The following is a 24220-nucleotide window of genomic DNA, read 5'->3' on the forward strand; positions in this document are numbered from 1 at the left end:
CCGCCGCCTCCCCGGGGCCGGCAGGCGGGCGGGCCGCTCCTCCCTCCCCGCTGGCGCGGCAGCGAGGGAATCCCAGCGCCCGGCGGGGCGGCCCGCAAAGGGGAGGGGGGCCGGGGCCGGGGCGGGGCCGGCGGCGGGAGGCCGAGTCGCCGCCATAAAAGCGGAGGCGGCGGGGGTAGCTCTGCTCGTCGTGCTCGCTTCTCTGTGGCCGCTGTCTGCGCCTCACCCCTGCCTGGCCGCTAACATGGCGCTCTCCGGCGACCCCCATTTCAAGAAGCTGGTGGAGTGGCACAAGGCGAACTCCTCCAAGCTCGTCCTGCGGCAGCTGTTCGAGGCCGACAAGGATCGCTTCCAGAAGTTCAGGTGAGGCGGGGCAGCCCCCGCCCGCCCTCGCCCGCGGCTGAGCGGGGCAGCAGCCGCCCCTGCCCTCCCCCGGGACGGCCGCGGCCCGCCGGGCCCTCGGGCTGCTGGCGCGCCGGGCACTTCCGCGTGCGAGGCCCGAGGCCGTGTGGGGCCGGCTCCCTCCTTCCCTCCCTCAGGTGGCCGCTGCCGGGGAGCCGGGGCCTCGCCGCGGGCGGGCGAGATGCGCCCTCCCGGCGGGCCCGCGTTTTCCGCGGGGGCGGGCAGAGCCCCGCGTCGCCCCCCTCCCGCCCGAGCGGGGCCCACACGGCGCACACAGGTGGCTGCTCGGCTCGCCGCCGCTCCCGCCGCCGTGGGGGGGGGCCTGGGGGGGCGGCCGCCGCCGGCGGGAGCCTCGGAGGCCGGTCGCAGGCCGGGCACGTGCGGCGTGGGCGGGCGGGGGGGCCGCGCCTTGGCAGCCCCGGCGGGGGGCGGCCGTGCCTGCCTGTCCTTGACTCAGCCTTGCAGCAGGGTACGTGCCGGGAAGCACAGCGCCGGGCTGCGGCTCGCACAGCGGCATTCTGGGTCCTTCGCTTCTCAGTCTCTCGCAGCCCTGTGCTTAGTCATGATAAGCTCCGTGATAAGATCGCGAGGAGCCGTCCATCCGCGTGCCCTACCTGTCGGCAGTACGGCGGTGCCTGCCCCTGCCCTGAGGTGGGGAAGGGGGGATGTTTAACAGGTTTAGCCCTCCCTTGCCTCATGCTATCCCTGTTACAGAAAATGCATTGCAACATATTTTTGCTAGAGGAGGAAGTCAGAAGTGGAAACAGTACGATAATGTTCAGTGGTTTCACCCTGTGAAGCGGGACTAATGTTTTCTGTACACTGCAGACTGTGCTGAGAAGTCGTGTCTCTGGTTATGTTGTTGGACTACACCAGCAACCTGAAAAATCTAATACTATGTAGATGCATTCCTGACTTGAGATCTAATATAGATATAGTGAGCTTCTGGTTTCGAGTGTGGAGATAAGACTTGTTGCATGTATTGAGCTTTTCACTAGCATCCTAGGTAAAGTGACTTTTCTTTCCTTTCGACCTCAGTAGATACTTCTTAAATTGTCCTTGAACATCATGTATCAAGTCCTGCATACCAGTTAAAGTTAAAATGTCACTTGCATTGATGGAAAAGGTATGCTAAATTTTTGGAGTATTGACTTCATCTGGCTCTTCTAACAGGACTTTACTGTTAAAGGACTCTATTAATATTATATTATACAAATCTACTAGCTCTTCAGAACTAGTTCTGGTTGCAAATTTCCCTTATCTCCAGTATATCCCAAGAGGCTGAATTTGGCAACATCCTTGGGACAAAGGAAAGCTGAAGCAAACTAGCTAAATAAATCAGAAGGTATAATCAAGAGGTTTCTTATAAGGTTCCTTCCTGAATGGCTTAAGCAAGTACTCTTCTTGGGGATAGCCCTGCATCTTAATCTCATTGGCTGTTACTTTAATATTTTCCAAGCTACTTTAGCCATAAAATACACTCTCTCAATCTCAAATAGTCTGTGTTTAATTGCTGTTGTGAAGGTGTAATATTCTGAGTTTTTTGAGTGTTACACTGTCACTGTGTACAGTTAACCAAGGAGAAGATATTTGACAACTGTTGTTTCAGGTACACATACTCATCTCCAACATGTTTTCTCCATGCTGAAAGTAGTCAGTGTGTTTCCTAGAATGTGTTTATCAGATTTTTTGTAATATGTTCTTTACAAAGGTTATCTGTTTCAAATAGCTGTCCAACTTAACGTCCTTTTGTGCTGCCCATAAAGATAGGAAATAGTTGAAGTGTTGTAAGTTTACTTAATCGATCTTAATCCTTTCTTTTCATTATTTCAGTCCTGTTTCCTGATAAACCAACACATTCTAGACTATCGGGAGAACATTGTTATAGCAAAATACAATTGCAGAACTGACAGCCTGGGTTAGTTTGACAGATCTGCTTGTATACTTCTCACTGATTCTCACTTTTTGAGCCAGATCAGCAGGATGATGGTAGTTGACATGTGTTGAAAGCCTAAGCAGTCTGGAGGTTTGGCCACAAGGTCCTCTCTGTAGTTTGCACCTTTCTCCTCAAGTGAAATTAATCATTATGAATACATTTCAGTTAGTTCTGCTAGGTATTATCATAAAATCATTGTCCTTCTCTCTTCCTTTAGAAGGAAAAGAGAAAATTTTACCCATGTAAAAGTGCTTCCTGATACTGGTTCTGGAGGAGAAATTTCAGAGTAGTGTGAATAATTTTTAATCTGAATATTTTATCTCTGAGCACAAGTATCTATTTAATGCTATTATAAGAGCCTTACACTCACTGATTGTGTCCTACAGAATATAGATAGAAGATCCTTTTTTCTTCCTCAGAATTTGTATATCTTGTTTTCCTGATAGGGAGTGTGGTCAGACCTATAGGGTACACTTTTGGCTTTCTTTGCCACCCAAATGTAAGGTCTGGTAGGAACAGTGAGTCTTAACCACATGGGTTGTTCACTAGAAAAACTACTAGTTTTGAAGGGGGTAGAACTGATATGATGCAGCCATCGTAAAACTCAGCAGATAATAGCTACCTGGATGCTGATTAAGGTACTCAATGCAAATAGCTAGCACAAGATGTAAAGCACTAGTATTACACTCCTGCTTGGCTTGTCCGTTGTGAAGGATCAGAAAGAGCTTCTGATCTAAATGGAACACAGGCCACCAAGGGTTCCATGTGTAATAATACATTTAGGGGCTGCATACAGCTTCTTTAGTTTGTGTTTAGATGGGAGATACAATTCTGAGATGCTGCAGGTGACCTTCCGCTTAAGGGCTGCATCACTTAAATGTGGATGTGGCTTACGTGACAAGGCTCTTGTTCCACCTGGGTAGTGCTACCGTTAGCTGCTGCATTGCAGAATGGGTAGTGTAGCAGAATACAACAGAGCTGCAGGGTTTTGGGCTTCTGTTTAAATAAAAGGTGGATCTCTTGTTGTAAGGGTTTAAGATGAGGTTACATTGCATGCTGTGTGTTCCACCTTGTGTGTGGGAAGTTAGATCTGGTAGACATTGCTTGCTTTTTTTGCATGAAATGTCTTGGGATGACATCTTTCTGCAGTTTCTTCAAATGAATAGTGATTTCAATCCAGCCAGAATTTCACGGGATACGTTGTCTTCTAGGTCTAGTGAGATAGATTTTTATTCATATAAGTAAAATAACAATGAATTGTAGAAGTAAGGCATATGTCAGGTAAACAGAAAGAAAAGATTGTAAGGATTTCATGTTCATGGAGTAGAACACTGGGAAAGACTATCTTTTATATTAAATTGTAGATGAGAATTTTAAGAGGAGTTCTTTAAATTGAAGACATGTTAGTATACTAATGGCCTTGCTGCGTCATTAGTAAAATGTGTTCAAATCTGAGACCTGTCTGTAAATAAATTGCATCAAATCTCAAATAGAAAGACTTCCAGGATTTGTTCTTATTTTTCTTCTGTACTGCATCAATAAATAGCAAATTTGGCAGGTGAGAGGTAATAGTCCTTCCCTTAGCTACCCATATTCCAGGTATCCTTGTACTGGATGGTCAGGGTTTCAGGATTACTGTTCGCAGCCCACTGAAGAGAAGGGTGATTAACAGTATTGATACTGTTTTTCCTTACTTGCCTTGTGTTCTTGCCTATAAAAGAAACACTCTTCTAAGATTGTGCTTGAAGACACCTTTCTTTCCTTATCTAGTGTCTCTTGTATTTTAAGACCAGAAAAAGGACATGTTACTGTAGTTTTTTTCTCAAGTTAATGAAACCACCCAAATATCTAGGCCTTGCTGATTATTACTGTTATTGCAAGTTCAGCTCCATTCGTCCTTTGCAGAATCTTGCCTGCTCTGTCATATTATGTCTGTTTGGAATAGCAATTATGCCATGGTTTGTCCCTATGAAGTCTCTGGCATACGTGGTCACTAAAATAAGAGTGTGTATTTCTGTGCTCAAGTATGGGGAAAGAAAAAGCAGGGGAGATAATGAACGATGTGGAAACTTTGAGAATTTAGACGCATGCAACTTCCTGTGGGTTGTGCCTGTGGAGCAAAAGTGAGTAAGATATAAAAGGACTTCTGTGCTTTTATAGAAGGCCTACTGAATTACTTACAGAGCTTTGATTCTTCAGTTTAGAGTAAATGTGTATATTTGGCTGTAAATTAGTGCAAAGAAGAAATGGGTAGAAAACTGCTGCAAAGGACTAGAGGGACTGTAGAACTTCTCACATAGAGACAAGGCTGGTAAATACAAACGGGCTCACGTAATTCCTATTGGGCTACCATTTCTGTGTCTCATCTCAGATGTAAACCTAAAAGTGCTTGTATTTTGAAGTGTTAGGCTGTAGCTTTTAGATGAGGATTGGTTAAATAATCAGAGACTTCCACTGAGTCAGTGAGGAGAGTGAGACTACACCATGCACAAATGGGGTTTAATTCTGCATAATAGTTGACAGAATGTTTCTGTACATGAAGTTGTATAGATTTAAAAATCAGGCTTGTTCAAGTCTTCATATAAAAGAATGACTATATTTGTTGAAAGGACCTGTAGGATTACAGTTTCATTTTTTAGCAGCAAAAGAATGTGGTAAGCTTTTTACCTATGATATATTATGAAAAAGCTCATTATTGCTAGAGAATGCTAGTGGCTCAGTGAAAACAGAATGTGATTGTCCAACTGTGCATTAAATATACTTCATTGTATTTGGACTTTCACAAGCAGAAAGTGGACACTATAATTTAGCTTGTTGAAAACCATGGTCTTCAAATAAAACAACACTCTAGCGAGTCATTTTGTGAAACTTGTAGGGCAAATCAATCCCTCAGGACATCTTTACTAACTTAGTATAATTAGGATTCCAATTATTTTTTTAATCTGTAGAGGGGTTATCATTGTTCTGCTTAAAACAGTCACTTTTCAGGAATGTGCAATTAAACAACCTGTTTGTTTTCACAGCTTGACTCTGAATACTGATCATGGGGATATCTTACTGGATTATTCGAAGAACCTTGTTACAGAAGAAGTGATGAAAATGCTGATGGAACTGGTAACTCTTAAAAATGTTGAATTATAAACCAAATTTAATTTTTACCTGCAACTGATTATTCTAGCATTGCTTATGTACATTTAGCTCTGAATTTGAGGGACCATTGAAGTTAAAAGGCATCTGTTTACAAATCTTGGCACTGTTCAAAGTCTTGCTTTGTCCTTTAGCCCCAAGGTACAAGGCCATTTTTCAATGCGCAGATCTGTTTCTTGTGCTCACTGAAAGGTTTTTTTTGTCTGTGTAACAGACCAGCTGGCATATGGTACTGTTATTGAGGTCTGCAGTAAAATGAGAGATTCATATAAAGTTGTAAGAGAAGGTGATGTCTTCTATACCTGCAATTGAAACAATACTTCATATATCACGTAGTCTTAGTTTTGAGATTTGTTTGTAGTTGGATGTATTTTAAGAAAGAAGTTTGTGTCATTAACTTCAATTTAACATGGTGTCCATATTTAACTATTCCTTAACTATTGGTTCAGCCAAAGGCTTAGACCAGATAGAACACAGATTTTTAAAAAAGGAAGCACTAGCAAAAATAGCCATAGCAAAATTACTTTTGCTACTCTTCAGTAGCAAAATCTAAGCTGGTACAAAGAATCATTAATGAATCCTTTAGCAGTATGACAAGATAAAATTGAGTAATTAAGATGGATTCATTGTATCTTAGTCATTCACCACATGTTATTGTATAACCTCTTAAGGAAATAGACAGCCTGCATAGAAATACTTGCTTTAAAATAGGAGCATCAATTTTTAAGCTAGAATCTAGTGGGTCTTTTAATCTAATATCATAATTTTTGTTTCAGTGTCTTATGTGGTAAATGTTCACACTCTTTAATGTAGCTGGACCTTTGTAGTGCATGTTGACTTCCTACTATTTTTAAGAGGAATCTATTTTTACATTTCTCAGGCAAAGTCAAGGGGTGTAGAAAGTGCCAGAGAGCGCATGTTCAGTGGAGAGAAGATCAACTTCACTGAGGTAAGGCTATTTCTGTCCATGGTTCTTCCCCTCAGTTGTGCCTATATATTATGGATGTTCATGCGTCTGTGTAAGAGAAGTCTTGAAATAACTCACTCTAATTGCTACCCTGAAATGCTGAGTGGTTGTAATGTTTGCTGCACTACCGACATGAGAAATTTTTACAGCTCTGACAAAGAAGAAAAATGCATGTGAATAAAGCTATTCAATCCTCCCTTCAACACACATTTTTTTTTAGAGATTTTGGTGGTATATTTTTTTTCTTGTCTTTTCCCTCTTCTGTAGAGAGGAAGATGAGTTAGATCTTGCAAAGGGCATGGAGCAGAGTATTGCATTCCAGGTATCCCTTACATGCTTTTGCCTAATGTCAGTGTTCATAAAGCCTAGTAAACTGCCTACAAAGTTTCTGTGAGAATGGTGTAAGACTTTCTGCTTTGGGTTGTTGATGCTACTTATCTTTGGGTATGTTTAACAGTAGAGGCTATAAACAATCTTGGGAAATTAGCCACCTATTTCAGTAAGAGGATTAGTATCTTCCTCTCTTTGCATATCTAAAGGTTGTAATTATGGTTAAATCTTCACTTAAAACATGCAGAAAACCAACTGTACCTTTTTTCTGAAATTAAAAATAGGATGAGAACTGGAAACTTAACAGTATAGTGTGATTTATTAGTCTGCCTTAAATTTTAAAGGCTATTTAGTATGCTTGAGGTAAATTCACAGAAATCGGCATTTCCTTTGACTTGATTATTGACTGATTTAACTGCTGCACAAGCTGTTTGCTTAAAATAATGCAGCAGTTGGGCATTGTATTGTTCGTGAATGCTACATATATGTAAAAGTGCACAGACAGAAACAGATAAAGCTTCACTGGAGAAATGGTTCCTTTCTTCTGTATTAATGCCTTCAATTCACAGATGTAATTCTAGCTAGTGAAAAAAGGAAGTGGGGAAAAGAGGGTGATAGACTTAAATCTACCTGGAGGATTGTTTTCTCACATAGTGCCTCTCACTAGCCTCATGTAACACAAATTATTACAGGGTTAGCCATTCTCTGACCACATATTATGGAGACAATTTTTCATTGTCTACATGAGAGCAAACGTAGAAGCTGAAGTCTTCTCAGAAGGATGCAATTTTCACAGAAAGCACTTAAACACAATATTAGACTGTGATGTGTTTAGCTTCTGCTGCTAGCTTCCTATTATGCTACCGGCTTGATATGGCAAATTTATATAGCAATTACCTCCATGATAAGTCTAGAAACATCTTTTTCATTATTAGGCTGCTTCTCATTTACAGTCAGAAGTTGACTTGGAATTAGATTTGGTTAGTTTAATTTTTTCTCTTTGTATAGACCATCAAATCAAATTGGTTTGGCTCTGGAATGTGAGCATGTGGACAATGTGAAATTGTCGTGAAACATCAAAAACAGGATGCTCTCAGTACAGCATGACTGAATAAGCCTAAAGTAATAAGACAGAAGGGAGCTGCTTAATGGCAGGAACTGACTTGTCTACTACTCTTCTTCTGATTTAGAACATTTTTTAGCTATTTGTCTTAAGTATTTAAGACTTGTCTGTATTTGGTGCTGCAGGCATTGGCTGCATGGTGTGTGCTTATGTGGAAATTCTTTATAGTGCACCCAAGTGTGTCATTGCCAGGTGTTTGTCCCAGATGAGTTAAAACTTGCAGCTTGATATGCTACAAAGACAGTGCATTACAAGGTAACTCATCTGACCACTCATTATGGGGACAGTCTTCACAGCCCACCTGATATTTAGAAAATACTTCTATTTAACAGTAGACACCAGGTCAAATATGACTGCTTCTCTTGATCAAGACAACGGTTCCTTCAAGCCTAATAGTGAGCAATATTTACCAAATAATACCATTCCATGTCTGAGTGTTGTAAAAAACGTGCCTCTGTTCACCCCAAGTTTAAGTTGGTACACTTTGACAATTAGCAACTGAAAGAGCTTTTTCATATTCCAAGTCAGTAACCACCAACTCAATGATTTTTAAATTAGCATTTGGTATTTAAATCATAACTTGGCAGTTCATATTGTCTGTGTTGTCTTTGTCTCACAATGCCTCTCATTGTAGCAAGGAACAATGAGGTAGAGCAGACTAATTTTTTAATTTGTTCGTTAGTATTGACTACCTCCTTCATTCTAGATTAAAGCTGTTCAGTTCCTAAACAGGTGAATCACAGGCCAGATTTCAATGCTTTGACTTGTGTATAACTGTGGAGGATTAATATAAATTGATGCATGCTAACAGATTTTTTTCTCATAACACAACTATGACCTACATACCTGGTGTGCAAGTATTCAGGGAACATTTACTTGTGGGCAGTGGATAGAATGATGTGGCTATTGTATTCCTTTTTGTCTAATGTTTAAATACATATTTGTTTCTATATGAAATAGACTACTCAGGATAATTGAGAAAATGTCAGAGAAAATAACTTTGGCTGCTTGTTATAATTGATTTTCAGTATCGTCATTAATAGGAAACAGCTTCATCCTTGTATACCTGAAGCATGCCAAAATAATGAAGATCACTGAGTATTGAATATTGCTGAATTCTGAACCTCAATCATTAAATGCTTTTCAAGGGCTTTTGAGCTTTCTTTTCAAAGTAAACAAATAAGCTATTTGTTTGCTTTGCATATTATATGCTTTTGTAAGCCTTCTGCACTAGTTCTGTGAAGTGAGAGGGTGATTTAGATAGCAGGTGATGAGTGTGTATACACACACACACACTACTGCTCTACTAATTCTAGTTAATGTAAAGGATTTTTAAGTCTTGAAGATTGTACTGCCTTCTGAATGAGGCACCTGAGGCCCCTGGGTACAATTTGGAAATAGCGTCATCGTTTTTTTTCCCCTTCTTGTTTCAGAACCGAGCTGTGCTTCATATTGCTCTGAGAAATCGTTCCAATGTGCCAATACTTGTAGATGGGAAGGATGTTGTTCCAGAAGTAAACAAAGTGTTGGACAAAATGAAACACTTCTGCCAGGTATAAAGTACCACCATAGTTTACTTTTCATGTGTTTGTTCTATACCCAGACAGGTTCTTATATATGTATTATGAAGCATTGATTGTAGGCTGTTTCACATGAATTGTTGTGCCATTGTTTCAGGTTTATAATAATTCTGGCTCAAGCATGGAGTTGGAGCTGGTTTTAGTATGATTCACTTTTCTCCCTCTGTTCCCAGTTGGATTTTTCTTTAAAGGGCTCTCTAGATCTTGCTCTTTTAGCAGTAATCTTGCATTTACTTCAGAAGTATTGTAAATCATGAAGCACCATTCAAATATTGCCTTATTTCTTCTTGCTAATTTTTCAACTATTTGACTCTATCAAGTAGAAACTGCCTTTTAAAATTTGTGTAAAATCAGGAAAGAGGTAGAAGCTCCCAGCTCACTTGCAGTTTGATTATGCTCTAATTAAATAGGAAATCTTCTGGTTTTATGTCAGATTCCTTTATGACTCTATTCTGCTTGCAGCTTTAGCAGCATGGAAGTTTTTTGTTCCCTAGTTAAATACAGCAGTTAACCATTATCTTCATTAATTGTTCTTTGATTCTGTATGCCTTTAAAATGCAGGCATCTGTCAGATCAGTTGAGGAAATGCTCTGAAGAAATTCGTGCAATATTCTGACAAAGTCAAATTTATGTGTGATAAAACTAATCAGTAAAAGCTGACTGAATAGTTTTAGTTCATTTTAAACATGGCTGTGAGGAACTGAACCTGCTTGGTTGCTATTGTGAGTCTTATCCAGGTGGTAGTGGCCAGTATCACTGTCAACTCATACTTGTTAACCTGTACAAAATGAGCCTGGATTATGTCCAGTTCCTAATGGATAAACGCCAAAACCACAATAACTGACACTAATTGGTTTGAATTTGGTAGTTTCTTCAGATAATGTCAGAATTGATTGACCACAGAAATTCAATGGTCTGTTTTCCACTGGAGAGTTTTTAGCTGCTTAAGATTTCAGTAGTGCAAAACAAGTTTGCACTAGTGCCACCCTCTTTATTGCTAGATGGTTTCAGTCATCAGAGCCTGTGAATATCACTTTCCATGCAGATGTATCTTCCCTGCAAAGTAAAAATCATGTTAAGCAGTTCCTTTGGAAAGATTAACGAAGATGCTTGTTTCAGTTGACTCACTTAAGCAGATGGGATTTTAAAACTGTGACAACATCTACAGGCTTCAGGAATGGTGTATACTAAAAATGGATTTTCTGTTTGGAAAAATAAAAAGCTTTAACTTAAACATCTGTAGGGAAGAAGAGCAACTATCAGCATAACCAGGTGATTTGTTGTAGAAAAACAACTTTAGAACTGGGAAATGTATGTATAAGTGTGCATGATACTAGAAAGATTCCTTTTGTGATTGGAACAGATTTCATGCATGAGAGGTACATGATGGACAAATTCAATGCAATGTTTTAATATTACTTAATGATTGTAACTTTGTTTGTCGGAACTCTCATAACTGTTAAAACAGCAAGAACAGAGCAGAAACCAGTATTATGTGCTGTTAAGGTAAAGCCCAGAAATAACTCTTAATGCAAAACATACGTGCGATAGAAAAGCTTTTTGAATGTTTGGTTTGCCAATAAATCTCTATCTCCATGGCTTTATTTGTGTTTTAATGTCTTCCAGCTTAGTTAGCAGAGTTGCTTCTAATTAAAGACACTTATTTGAACCTAAAGGGGTTCTTTATTTGTTGCAAATAGTTTAATGCCCAAGATTTTTCCATTTTTAGCTTGATTTCTCTTGCTTTTGCCAACACTCTGTAAATGCTATAGCAGTCCACACAGGAGAGTTTGATCTTGCAGTGTGTTTTTAAATATGTGCATTAGACTTTTAATAAAGTGTCATCTTAGACATAACCAAATGTCTAGCTAAGACGGTAGCTTTGAGTGTAGGTTTTAAAGTCTAGAATCTTAAGTTGTCTTAGGAAACTTTCTACAACAATGCCTGAAAACACAGCCTATCTCCAATGTTAGAATTACTAACTTTAGCGTGTGTGTAGTCATTGTGATTGTTTTGTTTTGTTTTTTCCACAGAGAGTCCGTAGTGGTGAATGGAAAGGCTACACTGGAAAGGCAATCACTGATGTGGTCAATATTGGGATTGGTGGCTCTGACTTGGTAAGCTCCTGACTTCTGTACATCTTCCACATATTTTTCTGCATGTACATGCTTGCAATGAAGACAAAATCTAATTGTTGCCTCTATCCAGGGCCCTCTGATGGTAACTGAAGCCCTGAAACCATATTCCAAGGGAGGCCCTCGTGTTTGGTTTGTATCCAACATTGACGGTACTCATATAGCCAAAACCCTGGCTGAGCTTAAACCAGACACTACGCTCTTCATCATTGCATCAAAGGTATGTCTAGTACAAGCACTGGGGTGTGACTTTCTCTAACTGTTAAGGATTCAGTCAGAATAGAGAACTGTCCACAAGAAGATCTAGATCATGGACTTCTAGCGTGGACTATTTCTAGACAGGCCTGCTGTGAGTCATCCTAAACTTGCAGTACAAGCTTGTGTTGCTACTGAAATACTTGGGGATCCAGAAGTCAAGTGCTGAAAATGACTTAACCTAAACAAGTAAGACACATGTGCAATTTCATTTTGTCTAGGGTCTATTTATCAGTCAACACAACTTTAAGCTTTAAGTCTTGCCTTGCTAAGAACTTATTCTGTAAATATAATTCCTAGTTGCCATCTTTGAGGAATGCTTCTGTCTTAGCAGAGGAAACTGATGAAGACAAACTTCATAGTTATGTAACTTGAGGGTCGGCTTCATTTGTAAAGCACAGTAGAACCTTTTTGCTGTTGAAGATAGAATCTGCAACAAATGAACATGTGTAATGCTGGCCATGCTCTACGGTGGTGCTCATTATCTTATCTTGGCAATACTGCAGCCGAGCAACAACTTATGGAGTAATAAGGAAACTTAACAAAGTAATACTAATGGTCACTTTGAATAATTGAGTTCAAGGATCACGGTTCAAAGGCTTAGAAAATTGCCAAATTGAAAGAGTAATGCTTCAGTTTCTGTTTGCCAGACTGTAGTTAGATAATTGGATATATTTGGAAGAGGATGAATGACACTTTTTTGTTTTTCCTAACAGGCTTTTGTTTCATAATGAAATATTTCTGGAGATGGATGAGAGTAGGTTGAATCTAGTGTTCACCCTTGAAGCTAAATTTTGATGGTTGAGTAAATCAGAATGGTTGTAGATATTTGCAGAACTGCATGACTGAACTTCTGTGCACACTTCACGAAGCAGGAAAATGTTTTCCTCTAATCAGCAAAATAAAATTATGGCAAGAGTCTTAGCAGAAATGAGTGTTCCCACATGAAAAATTAGGAATTGAAGAACAAGAGGACAATCCAGTTAGGTTACCCTGTTTTGATGCTCAATTAATTCCTTTTTAATTGAATGGTAAAACTTCATATTTGGTGAAAGACTAAGTAGAAAATTTCAGTCTCAAGGTTTTGCATAACAGTTTGGGGGAGGGAAGGTAGGAAATGGTGAATAATTATTCCAGTTCCAGATACGTGCTAGTTTAAAACTAGATAGGTAAATCTAGCAGCGCTAATCTTCACTGGATTGATAAGGTTGCTTTTTTGCTGAAATCTGGCAGCAGCTGTCTATTACGAACATCTAGAATCACTCTGCTCTGATTATCTGGAACTTAGGATGTTTTAGCAGCTTGAACTTGTTTCAATTTTAAGTACAGTGTTTTACATACTTCATTGTTTTACAATGTGCAGACTTTCACCACCCAAGAAACTATCACCAATGCAGAAACGGCTAAAGAGTGGTTCTTACATGCTGCTAATGATGTAAGTATAACACGTTTAGGTTATGTAACAGAATGCAACAGCTTTTCATTGTGCAGTTTCTCCCTGGTCATTCTGTGTGCTTTGGAGCAGAGCCAATAGCTGCCCAAACATAAGCTATATAGCTCAGCAAATGCTGTACATACAACATTTCAGTGCTTCATGATTAGTGACAGGCTGTTATGTCCAATCAAAGTGATAAACCCACTAGTTTTTCATTATAAATGGTTGTCATGCATTGTACCCCCAAGTCCTGCCTGTTAAGGAATAGAGTATAGCATTTACCTTAGAACTGGCTAATAATTTGGTGGAACCACTGACATGGAAATCCAAGAATATGGTGTTCATGTGGCATTACCTTCCAATTCTTGATAAATCTTTAAAAACTAGAAATGAAGCTATGGTTGGAGTGATGCACTGACATTTCTATGGCAGATGGCTGTGCTATGAATAGAAACCTTGTATTTGGCTCATTCTCTCCCTATTTCTAACCTTTAAAAGAAAAAAGCACTACTGCCTGCTCAAGTTAAGATGGTCTTTAACCTGTTCCAGTCAGGGTAGCTGTACTTAGTTTGAAAGCTGGGCATTGAAATTCCTCGTTACGCTACTGTTGCAGACAACTCATCTTTGTTCCCCAGAAACTGAAAGACCAAAGTCTAAATAATGGAGCTGGAGATTTATCAGTAATTCTAGTTGTCTTGGTCTTTTGACCCTAGCGGAAAGGTAGCACATGTACAACAAATTCCATCTACTCCAAAGTGGTGTTAGTGATGTTCCAAACTGATAACATACACTTAAGGAAATAGCATGCTGCTCTAAGTAGTGACTGCTTTGAGAGGGCTTCATGAGAATATTATCAGAATACTATCTTCAGACAGGCATGCTGCCAAATCCCACATTGAATGCGAATAAGATGATTTCAAGGTGATAACACAAAAATAACTGATGATAGTCAATGGTATTTTGTTTAAGTGTAAATGGTAGCAGATCGACTTTATGACCAGAAATCAAAATAATTAGCATTCTAGATCTAACTATCTGTTTATTTTTATTAAGCCTTCAGCTGTGGCCAAGCATTTTGTTGCCTTGTCTACCAATGCTGTAAGTATAACAAATCAATTTTATGTACCTTTAAGATAGGCTTACTAACTGGATTTTAAAATGAGGCTATCTTTTAAGACACCATTACTTGAATACCAATGGTTAGCCTTTCTTTTGAAAGGAAGTATATTTTTTTCTACTGAAAATAACTGGAATGCTTGCAGAGTAATGAACTATAGCAAGATTGGATCTTTGTTATAGATTTGTGCTTTTTCTGCTAGAGCTTTAAATCTGAAATCAAGGTATCATACTTGAAATGGCTGTCCTGTTACTAATGAGTGTTACCTGTAGTTGCTTAAGTGTGTGTGAATGCAGTTATGTGAACAAATATTACTCTCCTAGACTCCTCAAGTAAATGCTGAAGTGATGTAGGTAGTTTGTGTGAATAATCTGTAGCATATGATGAGCATAATGTACCCTGATGTGGTATTTCATGCAAAAGTATGAAGTAAAAGACCAATAGCAATTAGAAAAACTGTGCAATAATTGAGAGGCTGTCAGGTACTGTGGTGTGAAGTTCCTTGCTTCCATTCCGGTTCTGTTAACTGTAAAATGAATGGCAGTCCAACTCTTAGCTATATTGCCACTTAGATTGACCAGAAAATGAGTGTATCATTGATTTTTGAGACTACTGAATAGTGAGATCTCTGGAAATGAAGGTATACTTTTCTGATGGACGCTATGTATTTTTAAAATAGAGGATGTAATTGGGGAATTGTGTTTTTAATAGGTACCCAACTTGTGCATTTTATTTGCTAGACATAAAGCTTTTTAAGAATGTTGGTTTTACTTATGGTGTTCTTACATGCTTTTTTATTCTAGCCTAAAGTTAAAGGCTTTGGAATTGACCCAGAGAACATGTTTGAGTTTTGGGATGTAAGTAAATGTCTAATATTATGTGGTAGATGTTAACTGTTAGATTATTCTAACTTGCTTCAGAAAATGTTAACTAGATGTCAGGAGACTGCCAAACCTCCTAAATTATAGTAGTTGTATTCTCTGTACTGAAATAATTGAGAACTTGTAACTAAAGGCAAATTGAGAACAGGTCAGGCAAGCAAAACAGCCTTGTCTCTTGGCCATTCCATTAAAATCCTGCAGTCAGAGGTCTGAAGAGGAGCCTTCTGTATTCTTGGCTGTCTAATCAGCTGTTGGGTAACAGGAGATACAAGTCTTAGCTCATTCCTCTGTGTAAGTAGTTATTATAAGCTGTGACATTTGGCTGTTGGGGTCTACTGTATATAATCTAGGCCTGTAAAGGTCAAACATCAGAAATGGGAGCCTAATTTGATATTTTATAGCAGTTGCATATTTTAAGTATACTGCCCTTAGTCTTGGCCTTTATACTTGATCAGAAACAGGTTGGTTTATGTCTCATTGACTATGTGCCTGACAAACTAGATTTTTTAAAGCTGCTGTTTAGAAATTTTCTAGAGCACTACCTTTCCCTGGATAGTGTTATAATCCTGCTGAAGCAGGCTATACCTATAGAGGAGTGATATTAGGAAAGCAGTTAATACAAGCTGCAGATTTAGTATTTGGAAGTGAACTGGAATCATCAAGGGATCTGCTTCAATGGATGTGATATAAATCAGACAAATGGGATAACTCTGAAGTCCCAAAAAAATGCATACTTCAGGATTCATAGGGGAGGCTACTGTAAGATGCACGTTCCCTTGACCGTGCCATATAATGTGTAGTAAATTATCATCAGAAAGAATATTGATTTTGCTGAAAATAGTTTAAACACGTGGTGCTATTTCCTAGTAGCTTGAATAAGTTTGAATTTAAAAGCCTTGCATGTCCCGTGTCTAAACCGATCTCTTGTTTTCAGTGGGTTGGTGGCCGCTACTCTCTGTGGTCTGCCATTGGTCTCTCCATTGCCCTGCATATTGGTAGGTATTCCTATGATATAACAATGCCAAGAGTTAATCTGTTTGTTTCAGGAATATAACTACAGAATGCATTAACAGTGGATTGTGAATCGATTTGGGGCAAATATTTTGCCCAACCTAGTCTGAGTAGTTGGATGTTTGTGCTAAAAACCAATCTGTAATGCAATGGAAACATTGAGATTTTAGTACTGTAAATGCAGTTTTGGAAATTACCCATACTTAGGTACAGATAGTCAAATTGCATCTCTCTAATCACTTGTATAGCCAAAAGTGCCTGATTTATGTAAAGCTATGTCAAGGTTGAAAATTAGACCTTGCAACTGACATTTCTAAACTACTTAAGAGTAGGGCATTTAGTTTCCTTGAGTACATACACACTAAACATCAAAATCCTATGTCTCCAGTTCTGCATATGAGCTCTGTTTAGCATTGTTAACTACTGCCTTCTCCCATTACTTCCTTTTGTCCCCAGTACTTGTTCTTCTAGGCTATAGGGCCTGATGATACAGGAATGCTGTTTCTATCTGCAGTTGACTGTGGAGCAAACATAGACCCTCTAAATTGATCCCTACCGATTTGTATTGTTATGGGATACCATTGACATTTCTGAGGCAGATCTCGCATGCAGGTGGAGAGTACACAGTGAATGTCAGAGCTCTAAGATCTGCTGTTTCTTGGTGAGCAGGCTGTTTAGCAGCTTTGCATTTTTTCACTCATCACTTCTTTCAGATATTTAGAGTCTGAAACCAGAACATAATTTATTTTTCTAAATAAAAGCTGGAATTCCCTTCGACTGAGGTTAGAAGAAAAACACTGGTTTTGGTGTTTTTGGAGTGATATGAATAGGAGTTGTCATGTGTAGAAAAACCAATGTGATCAGAAAAATAAACTTCAGTCAGGCACTTACTGTTTTGTCTGCAATAAACTGTTAAGCTCTGCTGTCAGACAGATACGATGCTGACTGCTGACATGCCAGTCTATCTGCACTTCTTGCTCTTAACATCCTTCATCTCCCAAAGCTGGCTTCTGACCATTGGTAGAGCTGCTGCTTTCATTGTCACACACTTCACTGCTGTCTCCATTTTTCCATATAAGAATCAGGATTTCTGGCTTTGCAGGAAAGGATGGTATTACTTAAACTACTCATTAGTGAAAATGAACGGTGAAATAAATTAAATACCCTAATTATAGAGCAAAGAAAACTCAGGTGAATTGTTAAGAGAACAGGGCAGCAGGGGGAACCATTCTCTTTGAGAAGACCTTATTACAGTTGTTTCTCCTTAGACCAACACAGAAATCCCTGCTGTACTAGCCTTGCCCTGTTTTTTTGGGATGTCTCTCCCACTGTGACTAAGTGTTCAAACTTGCTGAAAACTACGTAGCCTTTAATACAGAGTCTGGTTTTAATGCCTCTGTTTTCCTTCAGTTGCTCATTCTGCCTGAATGGGGATTTTAGGCAAAGGTTTTTGAAGTATGTTTCATGAAGTTGGACTTGCTCTGAAGTCCAGGCTTTAATCATAACTAAATATATCTGGCTTATGGGATGCAAATTTTAGGAGAAGTCAAAGTGCAACTTTAAACTCAATTAGTAGTTGAGAGCCTTGCTGCATACAAGGAATCTCAACTGTTTTACAATTGTCTCTACAAGAAAAATCCAGTTTGAGTTGTAATAGTAAATACAAACTGACTTTTTCCCTTGTTAGGTTTTGACAACTTTGAGAGCCTGCTTGCAGGAGCCCACTGGATGGTGAGTGTGGGATGCCTATTTCAGATCTGCTCCTCTTAACAGAGTTGTTAGTAAGACAACTGAAGGCAGGTTGGTTTCTAAAGTTCAGCTCCCCATGGCCTCTCAATGCTTTTAAAACGACTGTGTTTGGGAAGGGCTCTCTGGATGAAAAGAACAATAAAAACAATTTTAAGAGCTGGGAGGGATGATGATTGCTTTATCAAAAGTGTAATTCCCTTCCTTTGTGTCACATAGGATAATCACTTCCACACTGCCCCACTGGAGAAGAACATGCCTGTTCTGTTGGCCATGCTAGGGGTCTGGTATATAAACTGCTATGGATGTGAAACCCATGCCCTTCTGCCCTATGACCAATACATGCACCGCTTTGCTGCCTACTTCCAGCAGGTAAGGCTCAAACAGAGCAAAGGTTTCAAGAGGCAAATACATAGGTTGCTTCTGTCATGCTTCTAGAACCTGAATGCGTGTGTCCAGGTCAAAATTGCAATTACTTAAATTCATGCAGTCAAGGGCCTAAAGAGACTGGTGCCAAGATTGATATCAGCTTGTTTGCTCAGTTAACTTAGAGATTTTTTTTTTTCCCCTCAGACCTCCATTATCATGGTGTCCATAAATTAAGCAGCTATATCCCTGATACTTACAAAATTTCCATAAACAAACAGCACTCATTATAGCTGAAGTATGTATGGAAACTTGTACTGATACTGTGTGGTTCTGCAAGAAAGGTGATACTACCCTTCCCTTCTTTTAGGGTGATATGGAATCTAATGGCAAATACATTACCAAGAAAGGCTCTCGGGTGGACTACAGTACTGGCCCTATTGTGTGGGGAGAGCCTGGCACAAATGGGCAGCATGCTTTTTACCAGCTCATTCATCAAGGTAAACTGGAACTATTCAACACCTTGTTTTGGAATTAAATTCTGAATGGCTGCAAAGCTGGAAGAGTCTGCAGAATTGACACTGGTTTACAGGTTCGGCTCTTATCTAACCTAGCATCACATTGCTATGGTGCTCTTAATTAGTGGCTTTAGAAGGTTACAAGATGCAGGTTTTAATTCTACAAGAAGGAGTTGACAACTAAAGCTGAAACTACTGAGCTGTATTGTTACTTCCCACTGCTGTTAATAAAAAAAAAGCCTTTTTAAAAAGCTTTTTAAAGTAGCTGAGTCTTCCAGTAACTGAAAATGGGGTGAGATTTGAAGATTTTCTAAGACTTTGCTATTGCAGGGTTATTAATGTGGCTTTTCTTATAGGAACTCGCATGATTCCCTGTGACTTTCTGATCCCAGTCCAGACCCAGCATCCAGTCAGAAATGGCTTGCATCACAAGGTAATAAGTTCTTTGTCAGGACACCCATATTTTCCTGTGGCTGAAGGCACCAAAGCTTTCTCAGTATTGCAGTGTGCGAGATTTCTAAATGTCCCTTTGAAACTATACACATAGGCTCTGTGAACATTCACTATAGGTTTGAAAATATCTAAATTATAATTACATATTATATGTAATACCGTAGTACTTTCGTTCTTCAAGAAATTGCAGCCATAGTTCTTGAGGCAGATTAATCGTGTGGCCTGTTGGCCTACTGAGGCTGGAAAGAGTTGAGCAATTAAGTATTTGGAGAGAAAATTCCTTGTAGGAATTGTAAGTAGTGTAATTGTTGCGGAGTAGGAAGAAGTGAATTCTCGGAGCTGGTGAAAACATCTTTAGAGAGGCTGTTGCAAGTCTTTAGGACAAAATTTAGTGAGTATACTAGCACAGCTAGGGTGATAGCCTTCTACACATAGATATCTTTCTAACCAGTCTGATTTTATTTAGTTTAATGTATCATCCAGCTAAGGATTTTCAGTGAACCATGTCTGACAATTTTTAAGTTCCATAGATGGAAGTATGGCCATGTCTACTACTTACTGCATACTTCAGAAAAAGCATGTTTCCTCATTAAATTTCAATCTTGTCATGATTTCAGATTACAAGTGCTATTTAAATTGTGTAATAGTAATTTTTTTGTCAAGTAAAACCAAGTAAAGGTGGAAGTTTTAGAAGATGACTTTGCAAAAGAAGGGGAGAAAAGGTTTCATTCAGCTGTAGGTATAGTAAGAGTTTATCTTCAATGTAATGGGTAGGACAAAACCACACATGAATTTGCAAGCTAACATTAGGCAGGGAAGAGGAAACGAAAAACTTCTGCTGTATTGGTAGGGATTGGTATATAGTATGCTGTGAGGATTTTCCTTCATGTAGAGTAAATACATCTTAGCTGGTTACCTTTGACCAATCTTTGCACCTGGCTTTCCATGCATATGGTGTAGCATGGGATAAAAGTATAGACTATACTGGGTGAAAGGGGTGTGTGAAATCCTGGCTCCTTTGTTCTCACTGGGAGGCTTGCTGTGAGTTTCAGCAGGGGCAGGATTCTGCAAAACAGTTCTGGTTGTCTTTAGATGCATGCACTATTAAAATAGTAATCAAGTTTCCTGGCACTCTGAGGTGAAAAGCAATACTGGGCATTATACAGTTTAAAACTACTGCACATTTTACTGCCATAGTGTTAAAAATGAGTTGTAACTCCAGACTATGTCTCAGTCTAGATTCAAGCACCAGGTATCACTATTCCAGCTAAGGAAACACAGCTTCAGTTTGTTTTTATTTCTACCTGCTAGATCCTTTTGGCCAACTTCCTTGCTCAGACTGAGGCCTTGATGAAAGGAAAGACTGCTGATGAAGCTCGTAAGGAACTTCAAGCGGCAGGACTGAGTGGAGACGCTCTGGAGAAGCTTCTTCCCCATAAGGTAACCAGGCTTTGGCACTTCACAGCTTTCCTCTGGCCAGATGGTGGCAAGGGCACCGTGTTGCTTTGCTTGGTGGAGTTTGCTAATGGGGCAGTGCCCTCCGGTGGCTGTCAAGTGCTACTGTCTTGACAGCCCTGAAGGTTGTGTTACAGGTCCTACCTTGTCAGGTCTAGTGGAGCAGTCTGTGAGTGGCACTCCTGCTAAAGCATGCTGATCTGGAAGCCTTCTGAGGCATTTCAGAAAAGATGAGCTCTCTCATCACTGCCCCTGGGATATTGACTTGTACTTTACTTCTTCCTGTAGCTCATAGTAGCCAGTAATGGTGCTTGGAGATAACATTTTGCCATTGTTTGTAATAAAACATGAAAATGATACAGTTTTCTGGTTGAAGTTGTTACCCTTTAAAGCTTTCAGGATTTTGTATTTGCTGCTAATACAAATAATTCAATGTGGGCTACGAGGAAAATATAATCTGCCAGTTTCTGATGTGAGTCTTACAGAATAATAAATAACAATGTAACTCTTGTTTTGAAAGGTCTTTGAGGGAAATCGACCAACCAATTCCATCATGTTTACAAAACTCAACCCATTCACTCTGGGAGCCATCATTGGTAAGTAAATAGATCTCTCATCTGTGAATGCTTGTTAAGACATTCTGATAAACTTTATTGATAAATCTTTTTTCTGCTTATAGCCATGTATGAGCACAAGATATTTGTTCAAGGAATTGTCTGGGATATTAACAGTTATGACCAGTGGGGGTAAGTCTTTGATCTGTTTCTTGTATGCTTATTTACTGTGGTATTTCTTAATCTGTCATGACTTAGAGAAAAGACAATGAAAAAGCATTATACTTAGAGCAAATGATTATAGGATAGTTTTAAATGAAAACAGATTCTCTAGGGATAAGTCACCATGTATCCTTGTTCAGCCATGCATAATGACTTTGTAAATACAATTTGGCTAAGGACCTTTTAGTTTGATTTAACAAAAATACTATGAATGCAGAAAAGAGTCAGTAATGAGTAAAATAGTCAAGCAGGCTGAACACATGCTCTGAGAATTAGAAAGGGGAAATAATTTCCCTTAGAGAAGGGAAAAATAATTATTTTACCTCTAGAAACATTTAGTAGGCAGTTTGAATGGCATCTGTTAAGCAAAACTGATGACCTCTTAATTTTCCTATACTGGAGATACAAGAACATTCTTGGCAGATGTCTTCATATATAGGAGCCCTAGGTCTAATGCAGGCTGCACCTGTGACCAAGGTTCATGGTAGAGCTCCATGTGGAGAACAGAAGCTTCACAATGAGTTTCACTTTTAAAAATGGAAGACTTAATCAGGAGCTAATCAGATTCTTTTAATCCATAGTAATATTAACTGTCCAACATACTGTATGGAGACTTATGCAGGAAGAAAGAGTGATTGGGAAATGAGTAAGATTTTTTTTCAGGTGAAACCTGCCTGTGCTGTGAGATGTTATTTGGAAGAGAAAGTTTGCTCTACAGGCCTAGAATAGTAGTTTACACTAAACTCTCTTCTTAAAGGCTGACAGATAGGTCTTTCTTTGTATATGTCTTAGAGCTATGCTACCACAGCAAGTTTAACTAAAATATCGTAGTAGAAACTGAAAATGGAAAAGTGTCTAATAAAAGCTGATGTCTGCTATAAACTCTGAAATCAGGAGTGGGATAGGAGTAAGTACAGCTTTTACTGCAACACATCAAAATCTAGAATGGCATCCAAAACTAACTATGGAATGTGGGGATGCTGTAGAACCAGCCTAGTTTCTTGCAGCTGTTGGGATATCCTAGATTCTTACCCTGTCTGTGGCTGTAACTCCTGGATAGCATGCTGTAGTGTTGGGGAAGGCTCCCAGGCCTGCAGCTCAGCTGTTGTTTATTGTCTTGGTGCTACAGCTAAGTGTTCTGAGTGATGTCATGTTCAACAGTGAATAGTAGCAAGCTGAATGTGTTCTGCATTGGGGCAGGCTGCATAACGCAAATGAGTACTGAAAGGGAAAAGATTTCTGCTTAACTTTTAAACCAAAACTTTTCTCTTTCTAGACATCCTGTAATTTGAGAGCTCTCTGTTCAGCTAAGCAGCTGTGAGAACTCCAGTTGTTCATTAATGGCACAGAGTTGAATAATATTAACTTCATCAGTAACTTGTGAAGGGAAAAACATTCATCAGTGTTCACTGTCAAGTTACTTTTCACTGGCACCTATTTTTAACGTCAATGGCTTATAGTGAATACTGTAAGTTGTTAGCACTAATGTTGTTTTTCTTCTTTCTTCTCCTGCTTTTATAAATGCAGAGTTGAGCTTGGAAAACAACTTGCCAAGAAAATTGAGCCTGAACTGGAGTCAGATGCTCCAGTGACATCTCATGATAGCTCAACAAATGGGCTCATCAATTTCATCAAAAAACACAGAGCCTGAAATGAAAGATTTGGAGGACATCGACAATCTAACCACCGAATACCCAAATCTGTTGTAGCTGTGCTTTTTTAGCCACTTCTAACAAAAATAGCACTTTACAGATGTAGCTTCTCCACTTGTTGCAGTTAATTTTGTTGTGTCAAGTGTTGCAAACGAAAACTAGTTTTGTGAAATTCAGAGATTGTATAGTTGCTTTCTATTTTTGTGGCTGTTAATCTGTAAAGTGCAGCTGGTATGTTCCTCGGTTCTTATCCCTCAACTTCCTCAAAGATGGATCACATACTGATATTAGAAAATAAAAGGTATGATGGATGAGTAAAACTTCTTCACTCTATCTTAAATGTTACTAGGTCTGCACTTCAGCCTCACTGACTCTGTAAGGTCTTCTGAAGCCAAGTAAACTAACTTCTGTCTTTTTGGACTGGTTCTGCTGTAAGCTGGAAACTAGAATGTGTTCAAAGAATCAAATCTACAGCTGTAGATTGTTCATACTGCATGATTTGATGCGTTTGAGCAAGATACACTTTTTTTTTAATGCTACTGTGAAAAGGAAAGTTTACTAATGTTTGGTAAAAGATCTGTTGATTTCTCCATAAGCTATGGAAGCCCTGTGTGGGCACCTGTCTGAAAAGGAAGAAAGTTGCTGGAGTGACAGTGATACCTTAATTTTCCAAACAGTTTTCAAGAGTCTATGAAGCATAAGCTTGGGATCACTTGCAGAAGAAATGTATTTTTGGTATCTTCCAGAGGCAGTTTCTCTCACTCTTAAATCAGCATCACTGTTTCAACAACAACAAAAAAATAGAGAACAACTTAACTATTCATAAACAAGTTGCTTATATCCTCTTTCATTCTCTACCACTGTTAACCCCTCTCTGCTAGCAGACTGGCATGCTGTGGCTCTTGTTCTGTAACACCTTTAATAAAGGTAAGACA

At 39.3% G+C, this 24220-nt stretch overlaps 1 protein-coding gene across 1 annotated transcript; it reads left to right on the forward strand.

The window, feature by feature from the left end:
- Positions 1 to 154: 154 nt before the first annotated feature.
- On the forward strand, positions 155 to 24204 carry GPI (glucose-6-phosphate isomerase). Its single transcript, XM_082319144.1, has 18 exons — positions 155 to 363; positions 5362 to 5452; positions 6366 to 6434; positions 9339 to 9458; positions 11519 to 11602; positions 11694 to 11840; positions 13239 to 13310; positions 14364 to 14408; positions 15231 to 15284; positions 16243 to 16303; positions 18007 to 18050; positions 18285 to 18437; positions 18802 to 18931; positions 19306 to 19382; positions 20714 to 20842; positions 21378 to 21453; positions 21537 to 21603; positions 23161 to 24204. The coding sequence occupies exons 1-18, from the start codon at positions 245 to 247 to the stop codon at positions 23282 to 23284; spliced, it is 1662 nt and encodes a 553-aa protein (XP_082175270.1). The 5' UTR covers positions 155 to 244; the 3' UTR covers positions 23285 to 24204.
- Positions 24205 to 24220: the final 16 nt, after the last annotated feature.

The sequence above is a fragment of the Platalea leucorodia genome, assembly GCF_965183815.1.
Source record: "Platalea leucorodia genome assembly, chromosome: 8".
NCBI lineage: Eukaryota > Metazoa > Chordata > Aves > Pelecaniformes > Threskiornithidae > Platalea > Platalea leucorodia.